Source organism: Lacerta agilis, chromosome 16 (assembly GCF_009819535.1).
Source record: "Lacerta agilis isolate rLacAgi1 chromosome 16, rLacAgi1.pri, whole genome shotgun sequence".
In the NCBI taxonomy this organism is placed as follows: domain Eukaryota; kingdom Metazoa; phylum Chordata; class Lepidosauria; order Squamata; family Lacertidae; genus Lacerta; species Lacerta agilis.
Genome location: NC_046327.1, coordinates 22,729,767 through 22,756,824, shown reverse-complemented (window position 1 = coordinate 22,756,824; position 27,058 = coordinate 22,729,767). Strand labels below are relative to the sequence as shown.

Below are 27,058 nucleotides of genomic sequence, written 5' to 3'. Positions count from 1 at the left end.
CACAGCTGTGTAGGCACCATATATATTCAACCAGGCAGGAAGAGAAACAGGAGAGAAAAGGTAGAAGGGGTGAGGATTTGGAAGCCACAATATCGCAGAGCTGATTTACTTGCCGTCACTTAGCATTTCCATCAATGGAAGCAAAGTGTTTATTTACATTATAATCTTCCTCGTCATCTAATTTCAGTGTGCAGGTCACCGCATCCTTGCCCTTTTAGTGACATCGGCAGAAGGATGTTGGCCTCTTGTGTGTGCAGGTAAATGGGGGCGTTCTGCTAGGGAAGGGGCAGAAATTTGATTTGGTTCACATTTTAATGGCAAACTACCTAATTTGCACCTCTCAAACCAGTTTGCAAATGGCAACACAGCTATTCTTAAAATCACACTATTGTAGATTGTGTTCTACTATGATAGTTTGACATTGCGGTGGGCTAACAGGTAAAGGGGGGGGAAGCAGCAGTGGATGATTTGGGGCCCTCAAATTTCAGGAGCACCCTGTGCGGTGCTAAAATTTGGTGCCCCTTGCCCCCTACATCATTGTCGCTGTGCCCTCTGCAGCGCTGGCAGCCAGTGCTGCCAAAGTAGTCATGCTACCCTAAAACCACCTCTGGGTCCAGCCACCTCTGGCTATAAGTATAACAGGGACCATGACTCCACTCAGGATTACATTTTTGTAAGTCTGGCAAAAATTTGTATATTAAAACAAGCGTGGGTTTACTGGGAGAAACGCACACTAAAACACTGATATCTTCTCATGTGTTCTTTTTAAAGTGTTCAGGGCAGAGTGCTCTAAATTAAAATGTACTTACGTTGCTTCCCTGTTTTAGTGCCTCAAAGCTTCAGCTAGTTTCTTACTATAAGAAGGCACCTTGAAAGCAGCAGGAACTGTTTCCAGCTTTTTGTGGGCAGCGTGGTCTCAATAAAAGATTACTTGCAAGGGGGATATCCCCCCCCCCAAGGCAGACTCAGGAGCGAGTGAGGCTGTGTGTGTGTGTGTGTGTGTGTGTGTGTGTGTGTTTAAATCCTTTTATCATACAGCCCAGTGTTCAGAGGAGGATGTTCCAGATCTACATGCTTCCCCCTCTGTTCGTGTTATCCTCACAACACCCCTGTGAGGTAGGTTATGCTGAGAGACAGCGACTGCCGTAAGGTCACCCAGGGAGCTTCAGGGATGAGTGGAGATTTGCACCCCGGGCTCCAAGGTCCTAGTTCAAAATACTCTCACCACTGGCTGTTTCCGGAAGGTTCTCCATCCAGATGGACAGAGAACCAGCTCCACCACCAACCCTTTAGAAGACATCTGAAGGCAGTCCTGTGTGTAGGGAAGATTTTAAAATGTTTAATGCTTTATTATGTTTTTATATGTTGGAAGCCGCCCAGAGTAGATGGGGCAACCCAGTCAGAGGGGCGGAATAATAATAATAATAATAATAATAATAATAATAATAATAATAATAATAATATAGAACATCCCTATTTTTATCAGAGAAATATTGGAGGGTATGTACTAGTGCTGTCCTCTAGCCTCATGAATGCGCGATAGAAAGGACCAAGCAACAACAAGAAGTTGTTGTCTGTGTTTGCTTGTTACAAGGTTTTTTTCCTAAGAGAAGGGAATGTTTATTAATTTGTGGTGGTTTTTTTTTTTTTTTTAAGTTTGCTGTTATTTACACCTCTAAAGATAAGAACCCACATCAGAGAATGCTTAGGAAGTTCTAAGCGGGAACAAGCATATAATCTGTTCTACGGTACAAACCAGGTGAAAGTAATTAAAATATGAAGACTGCCCCCCCTTGCAAATCCAGGTTGCATATGGGTTCGCGGTGACTATAAGACTGTTGGAAGGACAGTATCCCATCTCTGCCATCGTTGTCAAATTACAAGGAAAGTCTCCATTAATTACAAAACTAAAAAGCTGCCAATTCTTTCACTCCACAATAAAAAGCCAGCCAATAAATCACCTTACAGGTATGAAGGAATTGGGAGTACCACTCCCAATACGCCACTTGCAACCACTGCCGGATTTACGTATAAGCTAAACAATCTATAGCTTAGGGCCCCAAAAAAATTAAAGGAAAAAAACTGGATGTACATTTCCAAAATATAAGATAAAAAAAACCAAATAAAATGAAATAAATAAAATGAAACCTACATAGAGCAACAGTGTTTTATGTTGTGTAGGCTCCTATGATGTAAGTAATGGGCCTTTGTAAATTGTGCTTCTAAAGGAATTTTTGTTACTGCCAAATGGCCAATGTGTTTGCATTATCAAGTTTGTTATGAATCATTTTAAGTTAGAGCTTAATAATTATTTCACTATTAATATACTTCTTCTTAACTGTATTTCAGTTCAACAATTACTTCGATAAAATACATAGCTAGATACCTATTAGGTCCATAAATTACCATATATAGCATATAATAAAGACAAAAAACAGCGACAATTTGTTGTTGACAAAGGACAGCTGGACATATAAAGGGCCCCATTACCTTCAATAGCTTAGGGCCTCATCAACCCTAAATCCGGCCCTGCTTGCAACCAGTGCTTTTTTTCTAAAAGAATGTTATGGGCTACCCTCATTTTGAGTCAAGAAAATCACCATTTCATAGTTCAAACTGGGAAAAATAAACACAGTAAATGAACAAAAATAGATTCACAAAATGTTTAGGGGTATGCGTACTCCTGCTTACCACAAGGGGAAAAAGCGCTGCTTGCGACAAAAAGACATTGCCCTTTGGAAAAGAACCTCACCAATGTTATTTTGCTTAGTCTCAGTCCCATTCACCCGCAGGATTCATACAGTTACAAGGATTTATTTATTTTTATTTTTATTTTTAGAGAACACGCACCGACACATCTGGGCGAGGCGAACAGACTGCCGGCTTTGGACGTGGCCAAGGATGGGCACCAGGGGGCGCTGCCGAGTAAGCCGCTCTCAGCCGGACGCCGCCCGGGCCAAGGGTTAGGGGGCGTGGAAGGAGCCGCTTCGCCCGGAGTCTCCTTTGCAACGCGGGCGCATGAGAGCGGCGGGGCAGCGACTCATGAAGGTGTTCGTGACGCGGAGGATCCCCCCGGAGGGGCTGGCGGCCTTGAGCCGGGCCGGAGAGTAAGTGGGCTGGCTGGGAGACGGGCTGGTGGTGCAAAGGAGGAACCCCCCCCCCCTTCTCCCCTTGGGAAGGTTGCCCGGCTGGCTGCTCCCCGGACTCTCTTCCCCTTCTGCGCTTGCTTAACACGCACGTGTGAACCCCACGACCGCTTCTCTTGCGTGTGCACCTTTGGGAAATCGTGTGTGTGTGTGAGAGAGAGAGAGAGAGAGAATTTTTGTTGTTTTGTTTGTTGCTGTCTCTTTTTTGTATCCGGATCTCGTTGTGATTTATGATTGTGCATCTTTTAAATGTTTTATTTATTGTTTAGGACGACCTTTGTTACGTTGTGCCTATGTATTTCCCCCCCCCCCATATCGTAAGCCGCCTCAAGCATGGTTTGAACTGTGGAATGGCAGCGTACAAAAATAAAATTGTGGGTGGGCGGCTTACTAAGCAAAGGAGGCCTGTCTGTAGCATTAGACCAGGGATAAGAAACTTGCAGCCCTCCAGAGGTTGCATCCGTCCCAGCCAGCATGCCCAATAGTCGCAGACAACGGGGTCGATGGTCCCAACAGTAGTTGCCGGGCCATTGGTTTTCCATCCCTGCATTGGACCCAGGGTGCATCTATAGTAGTAGTCCAGATAAAGTGGGTACCATCTCCTGACACCATACTTAATAACATTATTGAAAGTGCATGCACACAAACACACACATATAAACATTACATTTTTATCCCAAAAAATTAAAATAAACCCTTATTTCCTGATGAATAGCATTTGGACAATAATGTAACTTAAATAGAAAACTATCTTTAGAAAGATTTTATCTCCAAAAGCATTTTTTAAAATCCAATTTAAATAAAATCAATTAAAAAATTGATTTAAATAAAAAAATGATTTTTTATTTTTTAAAAAAACATCTTTGAATTTTATCCACCCTGCCTTGGAGTAATTTTGTCTGTTTAAACTGTTATGTGTGCTGACCAGCCGATTACATTAAAATAAGAGTGCCATTATTCCAGGCCAGCTAATGGTTAATCCTTTGTGCAAACCAGGAGAATAAAATTGTCTGGGATCAGTACCTAGGCCATAACATGTGGTCACTATTGATGCTTCCCCTCCATGCCACCCCTGGGGTGGGTGGCCTTGCTTCTGCATCCTGCCGCAGCTCAGGGTGATGTGAATCCCCTACCCCAAATCTCCCCCCCCCTCCCGCACATGCTGGAGTGTTCCTCATGTTGCACTGGACTTCATCACAGGCAGAAGTAGTGCAAGAGACTCATGCTGCCCTGGGCCACATGAAAGACCTCATTGCCCACTCCACAAATCCTCCACATGCCTGGCAACTCAGGGGAGAGGAGGAGGAGGAGGAGATCTGGCTGAAAACCTCGGCAAGCAGCCGTTGTGGAAGTGGAACAGCTGGGCATTTACCTGCCAACTCTCCTCTCCATGCTTGCTGATTCTCTCTTCACATGCTGCTGCCCACTTATTTTTAAAAAATTTATTCATTTGGTTTTTCAGATTAAAATTTTGACCCCGTTTTATACATTTTTGCTAATTTACTAGGAGTTAAATACCAATGGTACATCATTTTCATATAATTTTCCATCAACGTGTAACATGCTGTGAATTTTACATCCCAATTCCATAACTTCTTCCATGCTGCAAGTTGTATATTACAGTATACCCAAAGTCTCTTGCCCAACTGCTGCCCATTTCAAGGAGCGCTAGGATCTACTGTGTCCACAGATTGCCAGGGCAGTGATGGACCTTGGCATCTCACATTTCAGCAGTGACTTGTGCAATGCCAAAATTGGGCAGTTTCCATTTCTCTCGGCAGGCAGCAAAAGCAGGGGCATGTGGGCAGAGCCCCCTTCTCATTGAGGTGGGCACATGCAGGAGGGTGTGGGCAGAGTGTTTTTCTTCCTGAAGTGGGCAGAGGTAGTGTGTGGCCGCTGGAAGCCAATGGGAGGTGCTGTTTTATTTGGTGAAAAATGCAAACACCCATTTCCACAGCCTTGGGCTTTTGGAAATGTTAAAGGGTGTGTGGGATAGTTTCCTATTGAATTACAGCAACCTTTCTCAGCACGAGTGATATAATTTCATATATTCATTCGTCCCCTGTTACAATACACAACACTCCTGCAACAGAACAGATTCCAGGTTAAGCAACTGGTAGCCAATCTTACTAAAGTTTGTCCTTGCCAATTAAAACCGAAGACCTAAAGTGGCGAAAGCTGTGCAGCCTCTAGCACCTCCTGTCGACTTGTGATCTGCTCTGTGTGATTCTGCCTTTCCTGCTTCCTCTGAAGCTGCAGCGTCCAGCAATGGGATTCAGATGAACCAATCCCAAAGTCTGAGTTGCTGGCGGGGGTGGCTGGTAAGGATGGTCTCCTGTGCCTCTTGTCTGACCGGATTGACAAGGAAGTCCTGGATGCTGCAGGTGAGACCTCAGGTGGGAGCTCAACAGAATGGTGTCAGGGTGGGCTGTAGAAACATTAACATGGCCAGCGGCTGCTGCTCCATGTGACAACCTGGGTAGGCAAAGTTTGTGGCTGCTCCCCAGATACTGGTGCGAATGCAGACCAGAGCCCTGCATCTATCTGTATGAGGCTGAAGTCGGTGCCTAATTCATTTCAAGAGGTGGAACTGGAATAAATTCATGGGGCTGACATCACCCCAGTCTCATTCTTCTTATCTTCTCTTGGTGAAGGTTTGCATTCAGCTCCTCAGGATTATCTGGCCAAACAATCTGTATCTGGGGGGAAAGTTCCACGAGCCAAATGTGCTGTTAAATCCCATTTTTATACTGTGTTTGTATCTGTGGGTTGTTGTTTCCCCACTGATTAATTTGGGAGTGTGAATCTTAATCTTCAATGCAATACAGTGGTACCTTGGTTCTCAAACTTAATCTGTTCCAGAAGACCATTTCAAAACCAAAGCGTTCCAAAACCAAGGCGCGCTTTCCCATAGAAAGTAATGAAAAATGGATTAATCCGTTCCAGACTTTTAAAAACAACCCTAAAACAGCAATTTAACATGAATTTTACGATCTAACGAGACCCTTGATCCATAAAATGAAAGCAATAAACAATGCACACACAATCAATGATCAGTAGCTGAACTGGGTTCCGCACAGTCACAAAAACAAAAAAAGAGCCACAAAAACGCAAAATAAAAAGCAAAAACAGACACACCTCAGCATAACACTCAAATTGGAAGTGTAACACTCAAAACCAGAGGTCCACGAAGACCGTTTTACCAGCCCACGAGCCACCCGCAAACCGAGCCGCCTGCTCGGCAAGTCCCCCGCGCATGGGGCGGGGACTTGCCGAGTGGTGCCGGAAATGGCATCTGCGCACATGCAGATACCAGAAACCACTTCTGCGCATGTACAGACGCTGAAAATCGCTTCTGCGCAGGCACAATTTTCAGCATCTGGGTATGCGCAGAAGTGATTTTCGGCACCACGGACATGCGCAGACGCGATTTCCAGCATCGCGCTGTGCCAGTCCAGCCCACAGACAATCTCTGTGGGATTGATCCGGCCCATGGCCGGTAAACCTTGCCAACGCCTGCTCAAAACGGAGCATGTTCGGCTTCCGAAAAAAGTTCGCAAACCGGAACACTTAACTTCCGGGTTTGCAGTGTTTGCGTTCCAAGTTGTTTGAGTACCAAGGCTTTTGAGAACCAAGGTACCACTGTATTTTGTTGATCAATTGCACAGATAAATGAATGAAAGCTCACAGCCTTTTAATGGCTCAAAAGCTAGGTTTCCATTCACAGCTGACATTCTTTTATTATTTTGTTTCTTTTCAAGCAGGATCTTGTGAAACCTCATCGAGGAATTGCCGCCTTCATTTCTGTGTGTTTATTAGTAACCAGACAAAAACCTTGACAAGTCTGTTGCTGCCAACTTCTTTAGCTTTTAATGCTTTTTTGAAGCTGGTCGGAGCTTTGGTGTTTGAGGTGAGCACTTCACTGCTTTCCCCTACAAACTAGTTGTTGGGAATCTCAGGTGAGATATCCACGCAGTGCAAGTTGCTCCCAGTACCAGTCACCACACGGAAAAAGCATAAGGTCCAGATAGTTTACTGTTGCAGAAGATAAAGCTCACTAAAACAGTTCTGAATGTAGATACAGACATATGCAGATACATGCAAGTACAAAATATTTCCATTGCTCCAAATAAACTCCAGCAATTCAAGATGTAACACTGGACAGGTAACACCAACAGACTTGACAACTCGCAGACTAACTGCAAACTAACAGACTGAGGGGCATTAATCATAGATATAGTCGGGGCACTGGTTCGTTACCATAGCAATTGGCTCGACTGACCTTGCACCTGTGATTAACTCATCCTTGGGGTGATTTATGCATATTAAAGGAAATTAACCCCTTCTCGTGCCGTTATTCCAACCCTAGTTGCCTTCCTCTTCATTACCTTTTGATCTGAGCACATGGTCTTCATCTTTTTCAGGACCATCCCTTAAGACAATCAGTACGTTGTCCGTGGGATATGACCATCTTGCCATTGAAGAAATAAAAAAGCGGTAAGACTCACATCTTTTAAAAGGTGATTCTTAGAGGCAAACTACATCTTATCCTGACAGGGAGAAAAGAGAGTTGTTGTGGAAGGGCTAATAATCACTCCAGCCCTATATAACCCACCCTTGCTGTTCCCCAGAGGCTTCTCTGCTGAAAATCGCCTCTTCCCAGAGCAGCTTTTGCCAAAGGAAATTAGCGGCTGGGGTTTAATTGCATGCCATTGCCCATCTGGCTTATGGACCAAACAGTTGATGCTCAGGCTACCCCTGTGTTGAAGGAATGATGAGTACCACAAAACTAGTCAATAAGTGCCTTGTGGCTCAAAACACAGAAGATCTGACTGCTTTTTTTAAATTCTAGTGGGATCCGTGTGGGATACACGCCAGACATCCTGACAGATGCCACCGCTGAACTCACAGTAGCTTTGCTCCTAGCAACGGCCCGCAGGCTGCCAGAATCTGTGGACGAAGTGAAGAAGTGAGTGTCCACAGTGGTATTTATGGGACTTCCACACCACACTGATTGGACTGCTTGGAGGGGGTGGTCGTGTCCTATTTTGTCTTTGCGCCTCATTCAGCATATTAAAAAAGGCAACTGTGACTCACTGGAAAGTAGGAAGGTGCCTTAATCAAAGTGGTTAGTCTGTTCAGTTGAGTGTTGTCTACTCTGAACGACCGTTCTCCAGGGTTTTAGGTAGGCTTCTCAGGCACCCTACCTGGAAATGCCACTTACCTTTTGTATGCAAAGCAGATCCTCTACTCTACTTGCTTCACAGGAACTGTGGATGCACTTATACAACCATTGCTGGACTGTGCTAAGGAGGAGCTCCTTGTACACACACACACACACAAATGATTTAAAAATATATGCACATTGAAAACTTGTTGCCAGAAGGTGACCAAGTCCCCTGAACTTTGGACTTCAAGCTATTTTGTCTTTGGCATCTGGTTTTATTTCCATTCAGCTATACAAGCCGACACTTGCAGCAGAGTTCAGTTGCACTACAACTGCAGTCTGAACCAGGTCCCCGAGGCTGAACTGTGAAGCGGGAAAACCCCGATCCAAATCTTGCTTTTTGCCACGAACCCATCAGATAGCCCGCATGCAGCATCTTGAACTCTCAGCTTCACCCTGTAATATGAGGAGTAATAATAGTGACCTACATTACAGGGTTGTTGTACGGATGAATGAGAGGGTGTGCATGAAGTGTTGCTTTCCTTTTAAGCATTCTCAAAGAGTATATAATAATCTTAGTTACATTTGAATAAATGCTTTAGTTATATTGTGGTGACAGGCTGGTGCAAATCTACAGCTGGAGACCCAAGTTTGGGAAACAATGGATCAAGGTATCTAAGTGTACACTGCTGAACCTCTGATAGCTAGATGTGGGCTACTCAACTGGCAGAATTTAGCATCTCTCCCTGGACATTATAAGACGTATGTTGGTTCCAGTGTTCATTTGCTATTTGTCTGCTATTTTCCGGAGTCCACCCAACTGATACGGGGATAGAGAATAGAGAATGGGATTAGGCCTGAAATCATTGTGGGCCTTGCAAGATAAAGGATGGATCAAAGCTTTTAAAGCAGGATTTCTTCCTTTGTCTAAGGTAACAAGATAACAGTGTCTTTGAGTTGTCATTGTCCACAGCTGCTCATTTCTGGAATTTTAGCTAAGAGCCTGTCTAGCCAATGCAGCTTTTTCTTGCCATTATATTCATGTTTGTCTGCTAAGCTCTGGGGATGTTCCTTAGCTAACGTCCCATTGTAATTTGGTGTCTTTTTCGCAGCGGTGGCTGGACCACATGGAAGCCTCTCTGGATGTGTGGCTATGGACTTTCCGGCAGCACCGTTGGGGTTATAGGGCTAGGAAGAATAGGTAAGCTGAGTTCTACATTCATTTTCAGCCTGCCCTTCCACCATGGTGCTCACAGCTGGTTGGACCATCACAACATCTTTGCAAGGTAGGTAGGTTGAGAGAGAAACAAGCATTACGCGCGTGTCCAGGTCCAAACCTCAAGTTGCGACCCCAAAGGAGATATCTGCTGCATCTGTGTGGAGACATTTAACTGAACAATCTCTGCAGAACTGAGCCCCTGAGATTAGGCTCAGGTTATCAGTCCTAAAGCTTGTACTGTTCACTTTATTGCAACGTGGACTTTCTACTATTGATTGTCTCTTTGAACAAATATCCATGACCCCAAAAGGAGCCGTGCAATGTTTGATGTTGTCTCTCTCACATACCCTTGAGATATATGGTGCCGTAAATGCCTTTAGTGCAGCCATTGCTGTCGCCTTTTCAATGTAGAGCTGCTGGTAACCCGCCCATTCTGCTACCCGTCTGTACGATAATCCACCGGGAACAGCAAGAGCTTAAGTTCTGCTCATGGCTCGTCTGCCATTGGACCAACTGGGGAACTGGAGAAACTCAGTTCAGAATATTTGTGGCCTCTAACCAGGAAAGATTTCCCTCAGCATTCTGGGTAATAGTGCAACTCTAGATGTGTTTACTGAGAAGGAAGTCCCATTGTATTCAGTGTAGCTTACTCCGAGGCATGGCTAGGTCTGCAGCCATGGGGCAGTTTTCCAAATACAGTGGATCCTCGGTTTTCTAGCGTCTCGGAAGCCAAACGATTTGGAAGCTGAACGCTGAAAACCCGGAAATAATTGCTTCCGTTTTCAAATGTGCCTCGGAAGTCAAACGGCTTCTGCTGCATGTTTTTCCATTTTTTCAATGGATTTTGCCAACCACCCATTGATCCTTGCTTTTCGAACGTTTCGGAATTCAAACGGTCTTCTGGAATGGATTACATTTGAAAACAGAGGTTTCACTGTACAGTTTGTGTGTAACCATGTGGCAAAGTTATCCTGTTGCCAAATGGTAAGATTTAACCATGGATCAGGTATACAGATGTGGTAAAATAATTCTTTGTATCTACCCCGATTTACCAATTTTTCTCATCTGCTCCTCTGAGAATGCTCAAGTGCTAAGTTTTGATTTGGGCACTCAGTGTTAAAGAAAGCCTTTGATTATGTGAATTTTGCATGTACCTGTGAAGTGCTAACACCATTTTCAGAAGCCCCATTTCTTTGTCTTGAAGGATGAAACATCCTTGCCTAGTGAGTGATGTGATGTCCTTTGGTTCCTCATGTTTCTAGGGCAGGCTGTAGCGCATCGTCTGAAACCATTTGGAGTCAAGAAGTTTTTGTATGCAGGACGTCACCCCAAACCTGAAGCTGCTATGGAACTGAAAGCTGAGTTTGGTGAGAGTTCTATCTTCGTATTGGTGGAATTTCTTTATGTGTTCAATGCTAAACCCCCCCCCCCCAATTGATGCGGAGTAGAAAACTGAAGTTGAAGTCCTATCAGTGGCTGCTGGGCACAATGGAGGCTGTTCACTGCCTCCATAGGTCAGAGGCAGCATGCTTCTGAATAGTCATTGCTTGAAACTGTAGCAGAGGAAGTGCCATTATGCTCAGGTCCTGCTTGCAGGCTCCTCCCAGGGATATGGTTGTCCACTGTGAGGAAAGGACATTGGGACTAGATGAAACAGGGGCCTGATCCAGTATGGCTTTTTGTAAGTCACTTCAGTGAGGAAAAACTATATATATGAAATGAGAAGACTTGGTGTTACATTGGTTGAAAACTGGATTCACTCTATTCCTGCAAATGAGAACAATTGTTTCAGTTTGACAAAATCTTAAGATTTATTCGTTCCTGTTCTCAGTGACCATAGTTAAAGTGAGGAGTATACATCCCTTCATGAATGAGGGCTATGCATCCCACCCCCTAAGTCATTTGGTCATGCAAGCATTGCCAAAGCAGGGACCAGTTAACCTTAGTCTCGCTTAGAGAACAGCAATTCCCTTCTGGAGACATGCTGTTTATAATGAGACGTACTGACTGCTGCACCAGGATAGCACCGCAAGAGTCAATATGGAACAGATATGGCAGCCACATGCACCTTGCGCATGTGTGTTTTGGAAGATCAGTCATCCATCCCTTCAGGCAAAGTACAGCACACTGGATGGTTGTTAGGTTTTTGTTCAGAGCAATTCAGAGCCCACAGTGCCACGGAGTTAAACAACAAGAGTCAAACAGGATCCTTTTGAAAGAACAGAACACTTGGATATGCACACATCGCTGTACATCATCGTCCTCATGGTGGTGGGGAGAACAGTACACTCTGAAAACAGAAGTAGGGCAGTTCCTCCCATTTGCCTTGGCTCATATGAATGCCGCGACAGGGTTCAGGGAGTGCCAAAAAGCATAATTGTGCAGACTCAAGCATGCCTGAATCATCCCTGCTCTCCTGACTCTATTCAGAAGGACCCTTGCTGTTTTGGTCAATAGGAAAAGCTAGCGAAAGTAGGTAAACCTCTTAAACAGACCACAGTGAGTTTCCTCTTTCTTTCTTTTCTCCAGTGCCCCTTGCCAAGCTAGCAGAAGAGTCGGACTTTGTCATTGTGACATGTTCTCTGACACCCGACACTCAGGGGATGTGCGATCGGGACTTCTTTTCCAAGATGAAGAAGACGTCTGTGTTCATCAACACAAGCAGGTAAAACCAGATGTGGCCCAGAGTGGAGGCTGGGAATGGGGGGAACATCCCCCAAGACAATGCCAAGTCCCAGTGCTACTGGAACTGAAGTAACATGACAGTATGTAGGAGTGTGAGCCGAGAGCTGCAACATACCCTTGTCTATCATGAGTTTTTTTTAATGCACAAATCATTCCCCCTCCCTGTTTTAATTAAGGGCCTCCACCGTGTCCAAATCTTTTCACTGTACGATAAATACATTGCAGTACAAGACGCCACATCTTCCCTTGCACCCATGCTTCCTTTTTTGAGATATCTGCCCTGGTTTTGTAAAGAAGCTGCACTTGTGGAAATAAGCTTTCATATTCACAACACTTAACTAGCTGGATCTCTGAGGTCTTTCACTATCAAGGCCTGCACCACTCAAAACTAATACAGTGGTGCCCCGCTAGACGAAAAACTCGCTAGACGAACGGCATTCGTCTAGCGGAAGCTGCCCCGCAAGACGAAAAAGTCAATGGGGCTGCTTCGCAAAACGAAAAATTTTCGTCTTTTTTTCCGTCTAGCGGGGCACCACTGTATTCTGCAGTTCTTCCCTTAGACAGGAGATTCATTGCTCCTGTGAGTGCTGTATATTGCTCAGTCTATCTAATAAGCAGTTGCCTAGCTCCATACCTATTGCATTTCTAAAGCAGCAAACACCAGCCAAAATAGAAAATTTAGCATGTACAATATCAGCAGGTTGTATTCTGCATAGTGCTAAGGTCCCAATCAGTTCAGTTATGTTTGCCTGACATAACAATCTCCCACCCACCCACCCCAAGAAGCTTGGGTGCAGGGTGCAATGGGAGGAGGGGTAAAGTCCTTCCGTTAGTGCAATGAGTTGAATAGTAAGCAAATGACCCTGGGAATCATTTAATCCTTAACACCGTTTCTATGTCACTGCTACTTGCTGCCCCCCATATGATTTCCTAGAGTACCAGAGTGATGGGGGATGCAGCCCAGCAAAGCAGCACCCTTGCCATTTCAGGCAAGGCATAAACAGTGTGGTAGTATTAAGCTGTCAAGAAAAGCCACAATTCATATTTCCCCCATGAGAGTCTTGTTGAATTATTTACTGCAATGTGCAGTATAGGCTCAATAACACCTTCACACCCCACGTTTTCTCACTTTGCTCTGTTAGGGGCACTGTTGTCAATCAAAAGGACCTTTACGAAGCTTTAGTCAATGGCCACATCGCAGCAGCGGGCTTGGATGTTACAACCCCAGAACCTCTGCCTACTGATAATCCGCTTCTTTCCCTCAAGAACTGTGGTAAGCTGACTTAATTTCATAGAATTGTAGAGTTGGAAGGGGCCCAAAGGGTCATCTAGCTCAACCCCTTGCAATGCAGGAATCTCAGCTAAAGACTTAATGTGCACATAGCTACTTCTGCACCGTCTCCTCCTGGGGAATTAACGGCTGCCTTTCAGAAGTAGACAGATGCTGCTCAAGTCTCACTTGCACTGAGCCGGCAATGCTCAATAGCAAGCAGAGATTATTTCTTGTGGAAATGTGTCAAAAGAACATCTTTGCAACCATAAGGGCTAGAAAACCACAAGGGCTAGAAACTTGTGGGTCGTTCTTTTCTAAATTGGGAGCTGTTCTTAAAAGAAATCTATGCTTGCTGCCACATTCTGTGGCATTTCTATACTCTCTCCCAGGATGTTGCCTTAAGTATGTGCATGGGTAAAGCAAGAAATGAAATGCAGAGGGCATCCTCTGAATTTTGCACTCCTGCTCCTCTCCGTAAGGCAGGCATCTTTGGGCTGTAATTGGATTGGCATGCCCTGCAAAAGACAGATAATATCATCTTTAAACACTGATTTAATAGAGGAGGGGCCCTGGAAATAGAATACAGAGGGAATGGGTTGGCCTGACAAAGTGATTTCATTAATCAAGATATAGTATCTGATAAAATGATATATTCATGAACTAGTGATTACAAGTCAATAAAAACTATACTTGCTTGTTTCCTAAATTGCTTCTCTCCCCCCCCCCCCCCGCCTTGAGCAGTAATTTTGCCTCATATTGGAAGCGCCACCTACGCCACAAGGAATGCCATGTCAGTGTTGGCTGCCAACAATCTTCTGGCTGGACTGAAAGGAGAAAGTATGCCAAGTGAACTCAAGCTGTGAGAAGCAAGACTGGAAGAGTTTTGAAGGATTTTTTTTTACTTTTTGCCCCAAATGGATATTAAATGGGACAAACTGTCTTTCAAATAAAGCATTAAAACAGTGGCAGACTTTTGTGTATTATAGCAAAAGGTTCCAGTTCACACCTATTTTTAAAAGCAATATTCTATATCATATACAAAGTAATTAAGATGGTGTGTACTGGAATGTTTTCTACAACTGTTCAACCAGAAGCAGACAGAAAGCAGCAGACTGAAAACAATGAGCTTCTCTCCCTGCTCCCTCCTATAGTGGCCTCTACTGCTGTAAGTTACTTTGTCATAGGCTTCAGTGGGGGAGCTCTTACCACGACCTGTTTTAAAAGGTAGAGGACTTCCAGGCTTCCCCAACTGTAGCCAATCCACAAGTTACTGAGACCTGATGGTTTCTCATCCTGCCTTATTGATATTTGATTAAATGTAAGGAAACAAATCTCCAACTGTCATGGCAGTTTTTTATGCTGTGGTTCAGCCCTCTGCCCACCCCAAGCAGCTTCTTTGGTTCCTGAGGCCTCAATGCAACTTGAATTCCATCCAAATGACAACTTCCCCACTCTCAGAAGCAGTTCCAAAGCATTCCCCCAAAATGGTTGTGTATCTGTTTTCAATAGCCTGAACTTAAAAGGAGGGTGTGAGTGCTCTCCTACTTGTTGAGGCTCTGGTAGCCTTAGGGCTAGGGAAGGCTGAAACCAAACTCGGAAGCTCTGCCCCCTACATACAGGTGAAACTCAAAAAATTAGAATACCGTGGAAAAGTCCATTTATGTAAGCAATTGTTTTTATTAGCTTCTGGAGTTTAATATATGAGATAGACTCATGACATGCAAAGCGAGACATGTCAAGCCTTTTTTTGTTATAATTGTGATGATTATGGCGTACAGCTGATGAAAACCCCAAAGTTGAAATTGTTAATTTGGAGTTCTCATCAGCTGTATGCCATAATAATCACAATAATAACCTTTTAAGTTGAATTACTGAAAGAAATGAACCTTTCCACGATATTCTACAGGTGAAACTCGAAAAATTAGATGTGCAGAGAGTTATTGATGTTTTTCAGTGGTAAGACAATGGCACTCTGCACTTGGTGTAATGGCACACGTTCCTAAAAAAAAAGAAAAAGTACCGTACGAGTCCTATTGTGAGGAAAACAGCAAGATTAAAAACTGTAGCCCTACCACATCAAAATGTTACTAGCCACCACTGACTTTTAATATTAAAATGCACATTAAAGGAAAAAAATATTTGAAAATGGTACCATAAATTCAGATGAGCTTGACCAGCAACACCTGAAAAGGCAACTTTCATTGTCAAAGGACTTAAAAGAATGCCTTTTGAAATAACAACAGTAGACAGATCATTTACGACGTAATGTTGAGTTTAACACATGAAATACAAATTGATTAGAAACACTACCAAGCATGACACAAACTTCACTTTTCAGTACAAGATCTTACAAAAAGAGAAACTATGAAACACCTAGATTTTTCTGTATTCAAAAGTATATACACACATACATATATCAGACAGTCTAAAAGTTACTTGCATTGGACTCAAGGTAAGCACCTTCATTACACAGTGTATGTTACTGCAAAACAACCAAAAATACATTCAGAACCCCTAAAACTATGTTATTCTAGAACACACTCCAAAAGCACTTTGAGGTGCAAAGATCATTTCTCTTCAAGATAAGCCATCTCACAATAAAGAGCTCTTAATAATGTTGTTCACACACTCCATGTAGCAACCTATTTTACAGATAAATGCTTTCACATCATTTTTTAAAAAAACCATTACAAAGTTTGCACTTCAGCTTTTTGAAACATGCTAGTTAGTTATGTGCTAGCTACACTTTCATTCTTCCAACCCTTCTCCTACTCTTAGAACTAATGACACTAAGGATTGTATCCATATATAATACATGCAGTCCAATCCTAAGCATGTTTATTTGGGAACAAATCCCACTTGAGTTCAATGGGGCTTACTCCCAAATGTGTGTTAAGACTGCATTCTCAGAACTACATTTGTGTCAGAGCTGGAGAATTTCAAAGCGCTTTTTAGAAGTTGTTTATGCCTCACAACACCCCTGTGAGGTAGGTATGGTACAAGTATTAAAAAGAAGCCTTTTTATTTGCGTGTGTGGCACAATCACACTGCAAATGTTCGCCTCTTGTGTTCCATGGATTATTAAAAATCTGTATTGGCATCATGGAACTGAGGAAGAGAGTTAGAGCAAAGTGCTGGGTAGATTGCTGCTTTGCCAGCGTAGGCAAGTAGTTTTGGAATGTTTATACAAATGGCTTGACTGACTAAACCTCTTGCCACACTTTAAACAGGCATACGGCTTCTCGCCTGTATGAACACGGATGTGCTTCTTGCAGTCTGTTAAAGTCAGAAAAGTCTTGCAGCAGATTTTGCAGGCATACTTGCGGGCACCTTCTACTACCAAGACGTTATGTTCAGATAAGGCTTTCTTACATTTTGAAAGAACATCAGCAGATGCTCTGGTCAGCTGCGGTGGGCCAGGTTGGGAAGAATGCCCATTTTCAAAAGAGGAAGTGGCTCCGTTCATCAGCAGCTGAGAATTCTGAGCATTGTCCGGAATCTGAGAGCTCCGAACAGAGGTCACTACAGGCATTTTGGGAGCTATGCGGCGATACCCAGGAAAGGTGGTGGCACCGCCTCTCGAGTTCATGACTGCCCTCGATAAAGAATGCAACCCCAAGCCAGATCTTGGGAAGTCCATTCCAAACTGCTCTGCTGCTCGGTAGCCGGAAGTCTGTACACAAGGAAGACCCATTACATCCTGCATAGGCCTGACAAAATGGGAGTCTGCACTCTCGTTGAACGGATTCTCTACATGAGAGACAGTGGCAGAGGAATGACCATTAGCAGGCCCAGATTCTTGGCTAATTAAATAAGAGGCATCACTATCCATTCTACAGTCACTGGTTGTATTTGGAATGTTGTCCTCATTATTCGGGCCAGCACCAAAACTGCTGGCTCTGCTCTTATTCAGAAAATTTGAAATACTGAAGGTAGATTTGTGTTCCAGGTTATTTGCTACTTCCATCATATGGATATCTCCCACCCTGTCGGTACTAGACTGTGGGTCAGAGAAGCTACGGTCGCTACTCTCGGGGCTCAGTTCTATCTTTTCAGCACTTGGTCCTCCTCCTTCCACTTCAACAGACTCACTTCCCTCTGCTTGGGAAGTCACATCACTCACTTCATCCTGGGGTTCTGGAGAACTCAAAGGCTCAGATTTCACCACTACCCTCATGTGTTCTTTTTCATTTAGTCCAACCTCAGGATTCTCACATTGAAAGTTATTTTTTTGGGAAGCTGTTTCCTGATCAAAGCTAGTTTCCACTTGAGTTCCCTGTGATGCCATAGACATTTGAGAAATATTTCCCCCACTGTTGTCTGACTGGCTTGGCACTTGTGCATCTTCTTGGGAACCAAAAGACTGGTCAAACATAATAGTATTATCTTCCTGGTTGTCAGTTACACCATCGGGTTTAGAATTGTCTACAATTTTCAGCGAGTCTGGGGAAAAAAATTCATCTCGTGAATGAACCACAGTCTGTGCGCTCTCTGGAGTAACATCTGACATGATAGAATCATCTATGGGGGCCCTAATGCGTTGTCTCGCTCTTTCTTCAGAAGTCTGCTTACGTTTATGGAGACGTCTGATCGGAAAAGCACTCCGTTGCTCTATGTTACTTCTGATTGATGAGCTCATAGAATTTGCCTGTTCTTCTGTGCTTTGGGTAGAAGTTAATGCAGAGCTCACTATGCTCAATCCCAGCTGCTGAAGCATGAAAGACCGTTGCATGCGTGCATTCTGCTCCTGCACTCTATCGTTTGGTGGAGACATTGGTAGTGTCCTTGTTGTAAGGTAGTGTTTGCAGGCTTTAACCACAGAGTTCAAATGGAGGTGAGAAGCTGCTAGCAACACATCCATAACATTGCTCTCTCCAAGCATGAGTGTGGAAGTGTACATCATATCAATGAGAGCAGCAAAAGCTTCAGCTGTCACTACTTCACTATCCAACTGGATCATGTTCATGGTCTGATCTCCTTCTGCTACAGTGAAAAGAGCACGGAAGTGTGTGCTGCATGCTGCCAAGACTGAGCGATGTGCTTTGAAGTGCCGGTTCCCCACCACAATGACACAGTCACACAGCTGACCATGAAGCCGCTGATAGTTCAACTGCTGAAAGATTTGCTCAAAGTGCCCTGGAAAATCCATGATCCTATGAAAAGAGAGAATATGATGTAAAAACAAGGACCAAACTTCTGGTTTTTAGCACACAAATGGGGCACAAAATATACCGTATTGTCCCAAATATAAGCCACACCTTTAAAATTGATGGGGGGGGGGAGAAAAAATACCCAAATATAAGCCGCTCCCTTCCTCGCTGTTCCTGGCTGCATACTGGGGGGAGGGGCCACGCTGTGTTACCAGTGGCCTTTCCCCTTCCTCACTCTCCCCCTTCCCAGCCTTGTGGGGGAGGATGGGGAACTACGTGTGGGGCGGGCGCCACTTTGCTGCACTCCTGGCGTTGTTTGCCTTGCGCTCCTGGCTGCATTCTGTAAGGTTGCAAATATAAGCCGCACTTTAACTTTTCACGGTCAGAATTTTTTTTGGGGGGGGGAGTGTGGCTTATATATAGGCCAATACGGTAGACATTTGATAATAGAAGCTCCTGTAGTAGGCTTGTTTTTAAAACTTATCACCACCATATTGAAATACACATGATTTCCTTAGTTTGTAGGAATGTGAATGCAACAGCTTCAGGCCTGAGACACACAATGGGATTCTGCTTGGAAATGGAAACCAAAGTTTAGACTGCAATACAAAAGAGCTGGGCAAGTCCAGAAGATCAGTTTAGGAGCATGTGGCTTATTTAATGTTAAAATGCAGAGACTGTGCTGGGGAGAAGTATAAGATACCTATACAAAATACTCAGATGCAATTAGTTGAAAGAAATTACAGGGGGATTCCAAGAAGGGGAGGAATGTTAACAGCTGAGCAAGCAGACAGATGAAACACACACAAAAGAAATGTCTGAATTCCCAGCACACTCAATAGCTGCATATATAACAAGGCCATAGGACAACTAGCAGCTTGAGCTGCATGGGCTGCAACAGGTTACCTTATCCAGCACTCAGCAGACCCAACATAAGCCTGTCTTATGTCATGGTTTGCTGTACAATCTGGCCCTGAGGCTAGATTTGTCACCGCTCGTTAATAATCATTTCTTCAACTCTGAAGAAATTCTGAGATTAGCCAACAGAGAGAGAGAGTAATTGAGTGCAGTTTTGCAGTTTGCCAGTGGCAAGTAGAACTGGCTGCCCAGGAAACACAGCACACAACAGGTTTGACTCTCTACTGCCCTTGTGGGCTCCTACTCCACAAAACGTGCCAGAACCTGGTCAATTCCTGTGATTAGATGCTCCTTGTGCATGTCAGAGAACAGTGAAGACCAATTACTAAAGCCACTTGGGTAGTTGGGAACCCCCAGGGAGGGGAACCAAGGCCATGAAGATTGAAGACCACTTTCCAGCTGTTTCTAGAAAGAGGCTCTTACCCTGATAAGAAAGGTAACAGGTTTAGTTTTGGCATCTGAAGTATGTGAACCGTTCAAGATCTGCTTATACTCTATGCTTGTTGCTTATGCTTCGTTGAGTCAGTTTATCAAATAATTTCTTTTAGTTTGAAAATATTTTGAATTATTTTTTAAAATGAACAATTCATACGCATAGCTAAAAACTGAAATTTTAAAGGTATTTTACCTGCCACCTTCCCCTTTGAAAAAGTTTTTCCCTCCATCTACCGTACTTTGGTCCAAAATATGCCTATTCTTAGCTTTAAAGGCTTTAGTGCTCAGCAAATTGCCATCAAGTCAGAGAACAACAACTGAATTCTCTTTCAATTGCCTTTTTTGAAACTGCCAGTTTGAAGTCTTTTTTTCAACTGGTAAAAATAGTTTTGGTAAAATGGCCAATTTCCTTTATGCCAATCATTAAGTTTCATTTTTGTTCTTATTCAGAAAATATTCACCAGGCCTTATTCATGAACAACTAATACTGTATTTACCACTTCTGTCATTCAGTTAAATACATATGCACTAATGGAATCAAACAAATAAGTCTACTGATAACTATACTTAATATAAAAAGCAGATATGTTGATTCATAAGATTTCAAAATCCAAATTGGGCAATATTTTTATTAGGCTGAACAAAATGTCAAAAGAAATCAAAACTGAATGAACCAATTATTTCCTCAGTTCAAAGTGGTAAGAATAATTAAAGAAATACTGTGACAAACTGAGGGATGCTCCTCCATTGGGTGCTAGGAACTCAGTGACCATAATCTGGAATGACCAGTGGGTCCATGGCTGCTTCCATGTACTCTGCTTGTTTCTGCAAGAAGGTCCATCTAATCCCATTTCCAATAGTGGCCAAATGTCTCCAAGAACAACCTCTGGATAATGCAACAGCTATGCCAGCAGTAAGTATGACAAGATTTAATGCAGAATTGAAGACCCATTGTGTTTACTTTTTGACAAAAGGATTCTATCTTTAGGAATGGAAAGCTGATGCCCATAATAGTTAAAGGGACTGACTCATTCATGGATGTTATTCCATGACACAGCCAAGTATTCTTACGAAGTATCCATTTGCTATCTTAAGATACTGTTAACTTTACACAGGTAACTTGCCAGAACTATGGTAGCCATTCCTGTTTTGTAAAAATTTGGTGCCTAATTAAGGTGGAATGGATAGTTCGGTACAAAATTACTTATTTTTGATGAAAAGGGGTGGATGTGGCCTCTGGACATCTGTTGGGTAGGGAATTTGGCCCTTTAATCTGTTTTGAATTCAACTCTCCTGCTTTAGGGAAAAACAGTAAGAGAACTAGTCTTGCTTAATCATGTCCAGCTCTCAAAGGGGAATGCTTTGTGACTCTTACTAAGATTAAGTGTGCTCCAAGCATTTCAATTTATAATTCAGAGTGCTAAAAAACTATCTAAGGCATTGTGAGCTAGTAACTCTTACTTGGCTATGTGCAACAGTCATATGCTATAATTCACTCTTCCCTAACCTGGTGCCCTCCAGATATTTTATACTACAACCACATTAGCTAACCATCTGAAGGCTACTATGAGTTGTAATGCAAAACATATGGAGGGAACCTGGTTATATAAGTTCCAGAGATCAATTGTGCTATTAGCGTGTAAAACATGTTTGTTTAAACTTAGTAAAAGTCACCCTAAAAAAGAACATTATAATGTTACAACAGTAAAACACAATCACATTTTACAGTTTGTTGTGGCTTCCAGCATCTAACTTAAGGCCACATTTTCTAAGCTGATAAAAAAAGCTTAGAAAATAGCTTTTCCCTGCTCATTGTTTTGAGAGATAAACTACAGCTAAAGACACCATGAACTGCACCATGGCTAAATCATGAACATTTGTTTTCTATACTTTCTAGTCTTTTAGGTCATTCCTTGTGTTCCTATTTATGCAGTTTTCTCATTGTGTCCACACTACTACCAAGTTCTGCTCCAAAGGTTTATTATGTTCTCTTCCCTTTTTCTTCCTGCAAAGAAAAAATTAGTAGCAGCTAGGGAAGAGCCATTGCTCAAAGAGTATATGCTTTATACAAAGAAGGTTCTAGGTTCAATCCCTAGCACATCTAGGCAGTGTCTAAAATACTCAGGAGTTGCTGCCAATCAGTATATACAATCTTGAGCTAGATAAACCAATGGTCCGATTTAGGATAAGGCAGCTTCTTTTTCAAGTGACTTTTTATGTTGCAAATTGCAACTGACATTCAGTGATAAGAACTTAATTTCATAAAGAATTTCTAAGAAGTAGTATGTTTATGGACAACATATCTGAGAAAAGAGGCAACATAGCAGAAATTATTCTGAAATAGTTTCAGTCCTAGATGAAAGGAGACCTTTACATCCAAAATACCCCCATGACAAAACTTTAAGATTTATAGTTACCAACTGGTTCTTGGGTACCTCGGTATAAGTCCACACATGACAATCCCTGCAGTCTCATCTGGTGTCTTTCCACACTTGAAAGAGATGTGTGGACAGTTCTAGAACAGAATGCAACTATGCCTGTCTTCTTGGATAATGGCAGTAGAGCAGAGGGCTCTTTTCAAAGGCAGCAGCACCAATACTTATTTACTCCATGTAAAGGAATCTGGGGTGGCTCCTGTATCTTTTACTCGGGGCAAACGAAAGTTAAGAGTAAAGCGCCACTCTTTCCAAAACACTGAACACACTCCAAGCTGATGTCAGCATTGGGTCCTGAGGCTTGTTTTCACAAGGGCCATGCTGGCCTATTTATAGTCCTGCCATGCCCTTATGAACTGCAAGTTACAAGGCACCCAAGCCCACTTGAAATCAGGCCTGCCAACTCCCCTGTCCCCAATTCAAGCTTTTTCTGCAAGGAGGGGGGGGGGAGAGAAGTGTTCAAAGACAACTGTGTCCTGAACAGCCTTTACCAAAGGTGTCATGGGTTTTGAAGACGCTTGAACACAGGATGAAAGGGAGAAACGTGCTAAGAGGAAGGCACACTTGGCAAACCCTCACTGTGATCAACTCCCACCTGGAAACCTATGGAAGGACGTGTGGATCCAGAATTGGTCTCCACAGTCACTTACAGACTCAGTGTTAAAACCATGTTCATGGAAGACTATCTTACTTGGCTACGAGTTATCGCCAAAGAAGACACTTGATTTCATGCATCTGTTTAGATCCTGCCTTTCTAAATTAGCATTCAAGGCTTTTTTTTTTTTAAATTAAACCCAAACACTAAACGTTTCACAGCACCCTCCCTTCAAAGAGCAGAAGAGCGACACAATGGAGGCTCTCAAGTGCAGCCCCCTCCCACCCCCACCCCCGTTAGTGAGGCCTATGCAAAGCGGGCCAATGACAGAGAACGGGGGGAAGCCCACCCGTCTAGGGCATGAGGCGCCCCTCCTCACAGGCCACTCACCAGTCCATGCCCCGCCCTCGCCGGGAGGGAGCCCAGGGAAGAGAGGGGAGGGAAGAAAGGGGGCGTGGCGGCAGGAACCTCGCGCTCCCTCTCCGTTGACAGCCTAGCCAACGTCTGTCACGGAATCACGCCGCCCCTCGGACCACCACGGAGCATGCGCACCAGCACCGAAAGAGCCCGCCCCGCCCCCCTTCGCTTTCCTCTCTCTCTGAAACAGGCCGCGCTAAGAGGGTGGAAAGCACCGGTCGGGCGCTCTCGGCCAACCGCCCGCAACGGGCTCCTCTCGCCCAGGCGGCAAGTGCGCGTGCTCGCGAAGGAACACCAACCCCCCCCACACCTTCCGCGACCCCGCGGCCACCCAACCGCAGCACGCCTCGCCTCGCCCCACCCCCGCCGCACGCCCCGCAGCCAATCGCGAGGCTGCGCTCCCGCCGCCTCCTGCCACGCCCCTCCCTCGCGCGCCCCCCAGATCCTCGCATGTCATGGCCCAATCACGGCGCAGCGCGCGCGCGCGCCCAACGACCGTTCTCTCCTGCTTTCGCGGCCTCTCTCACCTGGGCTGTGTGGTGGGCGGGGGGGAGGAAGGGCGGCGGCGACGACAGTCCCCTCCCGTCCCGAGCCCCCGTATCTCCGGGAGGGAGGGGCGCCCGTTGTTCTCGGCTCTGGCGCTGCCCGCTTGTCCTTCCTTCCGCTCCTCAGAGGCGGGAGGGGGGCGGGCTCAGTAGTCCACGGAGTCTCCGCCTTCGCCGAATGGCTGCGCTTTTCTCCCCCTCAGCGGATTCTGGACGGAAGTGACGTCGCTCCCTCAGACGGCAACCCAGAACCCGTTGAACGCTGAACCGTCGCAACGGCTAGCTACCCATGCTTGGGCTTCGGCCAATGGGGTGGGGAGTTCGGGCTGGTTGCGAAAACTGATTGGGAACCTGCGAGGAGAGGGGCGGGATTCCCTCAACAAACAGCTCGATGATTGGACAGAACGCAGACACTTAACTTACTTAGAATTCAGTACGAAGTGAAGAAAGATTGGCTCTTGCGCATCCCCGTTTGATTCGCTTTATAATTTGGCGGCTGTTGCGCGTCCACAAACTTCAAAATTAACACCATAAACGGCTAAAGATGTGAGCTGGCTATCCGTGCCTGTTACATTGAGTATATTCTATGATTGGTATTAGTAATTGTATTATAATTTGGTATTGTTATAATGAGGCTATTATTGGATTGTAATTGAAAATTAATAAAAAAGTATCAAAAATATTGAGTATATTCTGCCACAACTTGGGTTATTTATACCCTGCCTTTTTAAACAAGGTATACAAGCTAGCTTGCGAAGATAATATAATAATTCATAATAAAATGCAACTAAAACAATTTACAGCTCCTGTCAAGAATCTCTGCAGCTGCATTCCAGATGGGTTGTAGCTTTTGTCTTCAAGAGTAGATCCTTGTAAAGCACATTACTGTAAGCAATCCTGGAGATGACAGGAAGTCAAGAACAGGATTGGCTGAGATCAAGTCAAATTTCTCCAGGAAAGCGAGCTAGTGACATGCAAGACCAGGGGTGCCAACTTCAATAAAAGGCGGGGGGGGGGAAGAGGTAAGTCCCCGCCCTCCTGCATAATTGATCACATGTTGCGGTGCATGGACACCATTTGAATGGCATTGCCTATTGACTTTGGGGGGGCCCGGCCCCCTCAAATATTTTATTGGGGGGAGGGCCAAAGGCCACAAGGAGTTGGTTCCTATGTGCAAGATGGAGTTGGTAAAACACTTGTGACCATTCATTTGCACGTCTAGGTCCAAGAAATCTTCCAGACTCCAAACCTGTTGCTTAAAAATGACTGCAGTTCCGTTCAGATCAGGCTCAATCCAGGATCACCAGTACTAAACCTGCAACTAACGGTGCTTCTATCATGTCTAGATTAAATTTTAGTTTGCCCATCCATCCAAAAGACACTTATTCAAGAACTTCTGCTTCCTCCTTGGGACTGAGAGAGCTGGGTGTCATCTGCTTATTTATGATTGAAACAAAATAGGAAATTCTTTCCAGTAGCACCTTAGAGACCAACTGAGTTTGTTCTTGGTATGAGCTTTCGTGTGCATGCACACTTCTTCAGATACCTGACTTCCATTTCATGCGGCTCAATGTGGTGCCTTCCATAGTTCCAGTTACAGGTGGGTAGCCGTGTTGGTCTGCCATAGTTGAAACAAGTATCTGAAGAAGTGTGCATGCACACGAAAGCTCATACCAAGAACAAACTCAGTTGGTCTCTAAGGTGCTACTGGAAAGAATTTCCTATTTTGTTTCAACTATGGCAGACCAACACGGCTACCCACCTGTAACTTATTTATGATTGTTGTTGTTTAGTCATTTAGTCGTGTCCAGCTCTTTGTGACCCCATGGACCAGAGCACGCCAGGCACTCCTGTCTTCCACTGCCTCCCGCAGTTTGGTCAGAATCATGTTGGTAACTTCGAGAACACTGTCCAACCATCTCGTCCTCTGTCATCCCCTTCTCCTTGTGCCCTCAATCTTTCCCAACATCAGGGTCTTTTCCAGGGAGTCTTCTCTTCTCATGAGGTGGCCAAAGTATTGGAGCCTCAGCTTCAGGATCTGTCCTTCCAGTGAGCCCTTGCCCAAATCTCTAGATAATCACCCAGTAGTTTCATGTTGCAGCTGTTAAAAAACAAATAATTTTTATTTTTCCCTGTGGAGGAATATTTATGTTTTAAATTCCTTGGTAAATCATAACTGTTTTGCTTCAAGTGGTTTTTGGTCTTTTCCTTGGTCTGGCTTTAAAAGTAACTTATAAAATGGTCTTTATATAATCAGGACTAGAGATGTTTAAAAATCCACGCAGAAAAGCTGAATGCCGCAACGCAACCTATAGAAATGATGCCGATTTATATATTTTTACTTATTTTGCATAATTTGTTCTTCAGCTAGTTATGAGAAACTGCAAGGGGTACCACAAACAAGCCAGCTTTTGTATCCATAAGGCAGCTTTTTCTTTTTAAAAGCCAATCTTCTCCAGAAACAATGATGTCCTGGGAATCGAGCAAAGAAGACTGGACGGAAGATCTCAGAATTGAGTCCTGGATAGAGATGTGAAGGCCTGGAAAAAAACCCAGAAAAATTCAGAAAAAAAACAGTTTTTTCCTGTTTTTTCCCTTAAGCCTTTTTTGTTTTTTCCGAAAAATTGGAAAAATTGTTTCAATCCGAGCAAACATTCAGTTTTTAGAAGTCCATAACAACTGTGATAATGACAGACACAACAGAGTAGATGCAGAAGCAGAGATTGAAACTGATACAGATCATTACAGCTCAGAAAATGATTCTGATTAAATTTCATGCCCATTCATTGAAATGTAGTCCCACTTCCTTCTTCAGTTCTTTTTATGAGAATGTTTTTTTAAATACTGTGGAGAGGAAATATGAATAATTGTTACTTCTGGATTTTTAAAAGGTGTTTTGTGGAGTATTTTTTGTTTATTTGTTTGTTTGTTTTTGCTCCACATAAACTAGTAAACAGTTCAGGAGATTGTTGCTCCATTTGTTACAAATACAAATAAATATTATTTTAAAAGTAAATTCTGTTTGTAATAATTGTTTGGATACACTATATATGCTAGTTGTGATAATTTTATG

General features: G+C 43.8%; 2 protein-coding genes across 5 annotated transcripts; one reads left to right on the top strand and one right to left on the bottom strand.

Annotated features, from left to right (window-relative positions):
* The first annotated feature begins 2,955 nt into the window (after positions 1-2,955).
* GRHPR (glyoxylate and hydroxypyruvate reductase) lies at positions 2,956-14,455 on the top strand. 2 transcript variants are annotated; one of them, XM_033173501.1, is made up of 9 exons: positions 2,956-3,107; positions 5,406-5,530; positions 7,571-7,643; positions 7,999-8,115; positions 9,426-9,514; positions 10,795-10,899; positions 12,062-12,197; positions 13,360-13,490; positions 14,232-14,455. In XM_033173501.1, exons 1-9 carry the CDS (start codon positions 3,019-3,021, stop codon positions 14,351-14,353), a joined length of 987 nt encoding a protein of 328 aa, XP_033029392.1. In that variant the 5' UTR covers positions 2,956-3,018; the 3' UTR covers positions 14,354-14,455. The 2 variants fall into 2 exon arrangements, with proteins under 2 accessions (XP_033029392.1, XP_033029391.1); XM_033173500.1 differs by having other exon boundaries at positions 2,983-3,107; positions 5,400-5,530.
* A 2,053-nt stretch (positions 14,456-16,508) lies between these two features.
* ZBTB5 (zinc finger and BTB domain containing 5) lies at positions 16,509-24,184 on the bottom strand. Of its 3 annotated transcripts, none has more exons than XM_033173498.1 (2): positions 23,968-24,184; positions 16,509-18,643 (listed from the first exon to the last, which is right to left on the bottom strand). In XM_033173498.1, exon 2 carries the CDS (start codon positions 18,637-18,639, stop codon positions 16,612-16,614), a length of 2,028 nt encoding a protein of 675 aa, XP_033029389.1. In that variant the 5' UTR covers positions 18,640-18,643; positions 23,968-24,184; the 3' UTR covers positions 16,509-16,611. The 3 variants fall into 3 exon arrangements, with proteins under 3 accessions (XP_033029389.1, XP_033029387.1, XP_033029386.1); XM_033173496.1 differs by lacking the exon at positions 23,968-24,184 and adding an exon at positions 23,414-23,432; XM_033173495.1 differs by lacking the exon at positions 23,968-24,184 and adding an exon at positions 22,411-22,757.
* Positions 24,185-27,058: the final 2,874 nt, after the last annotated feature.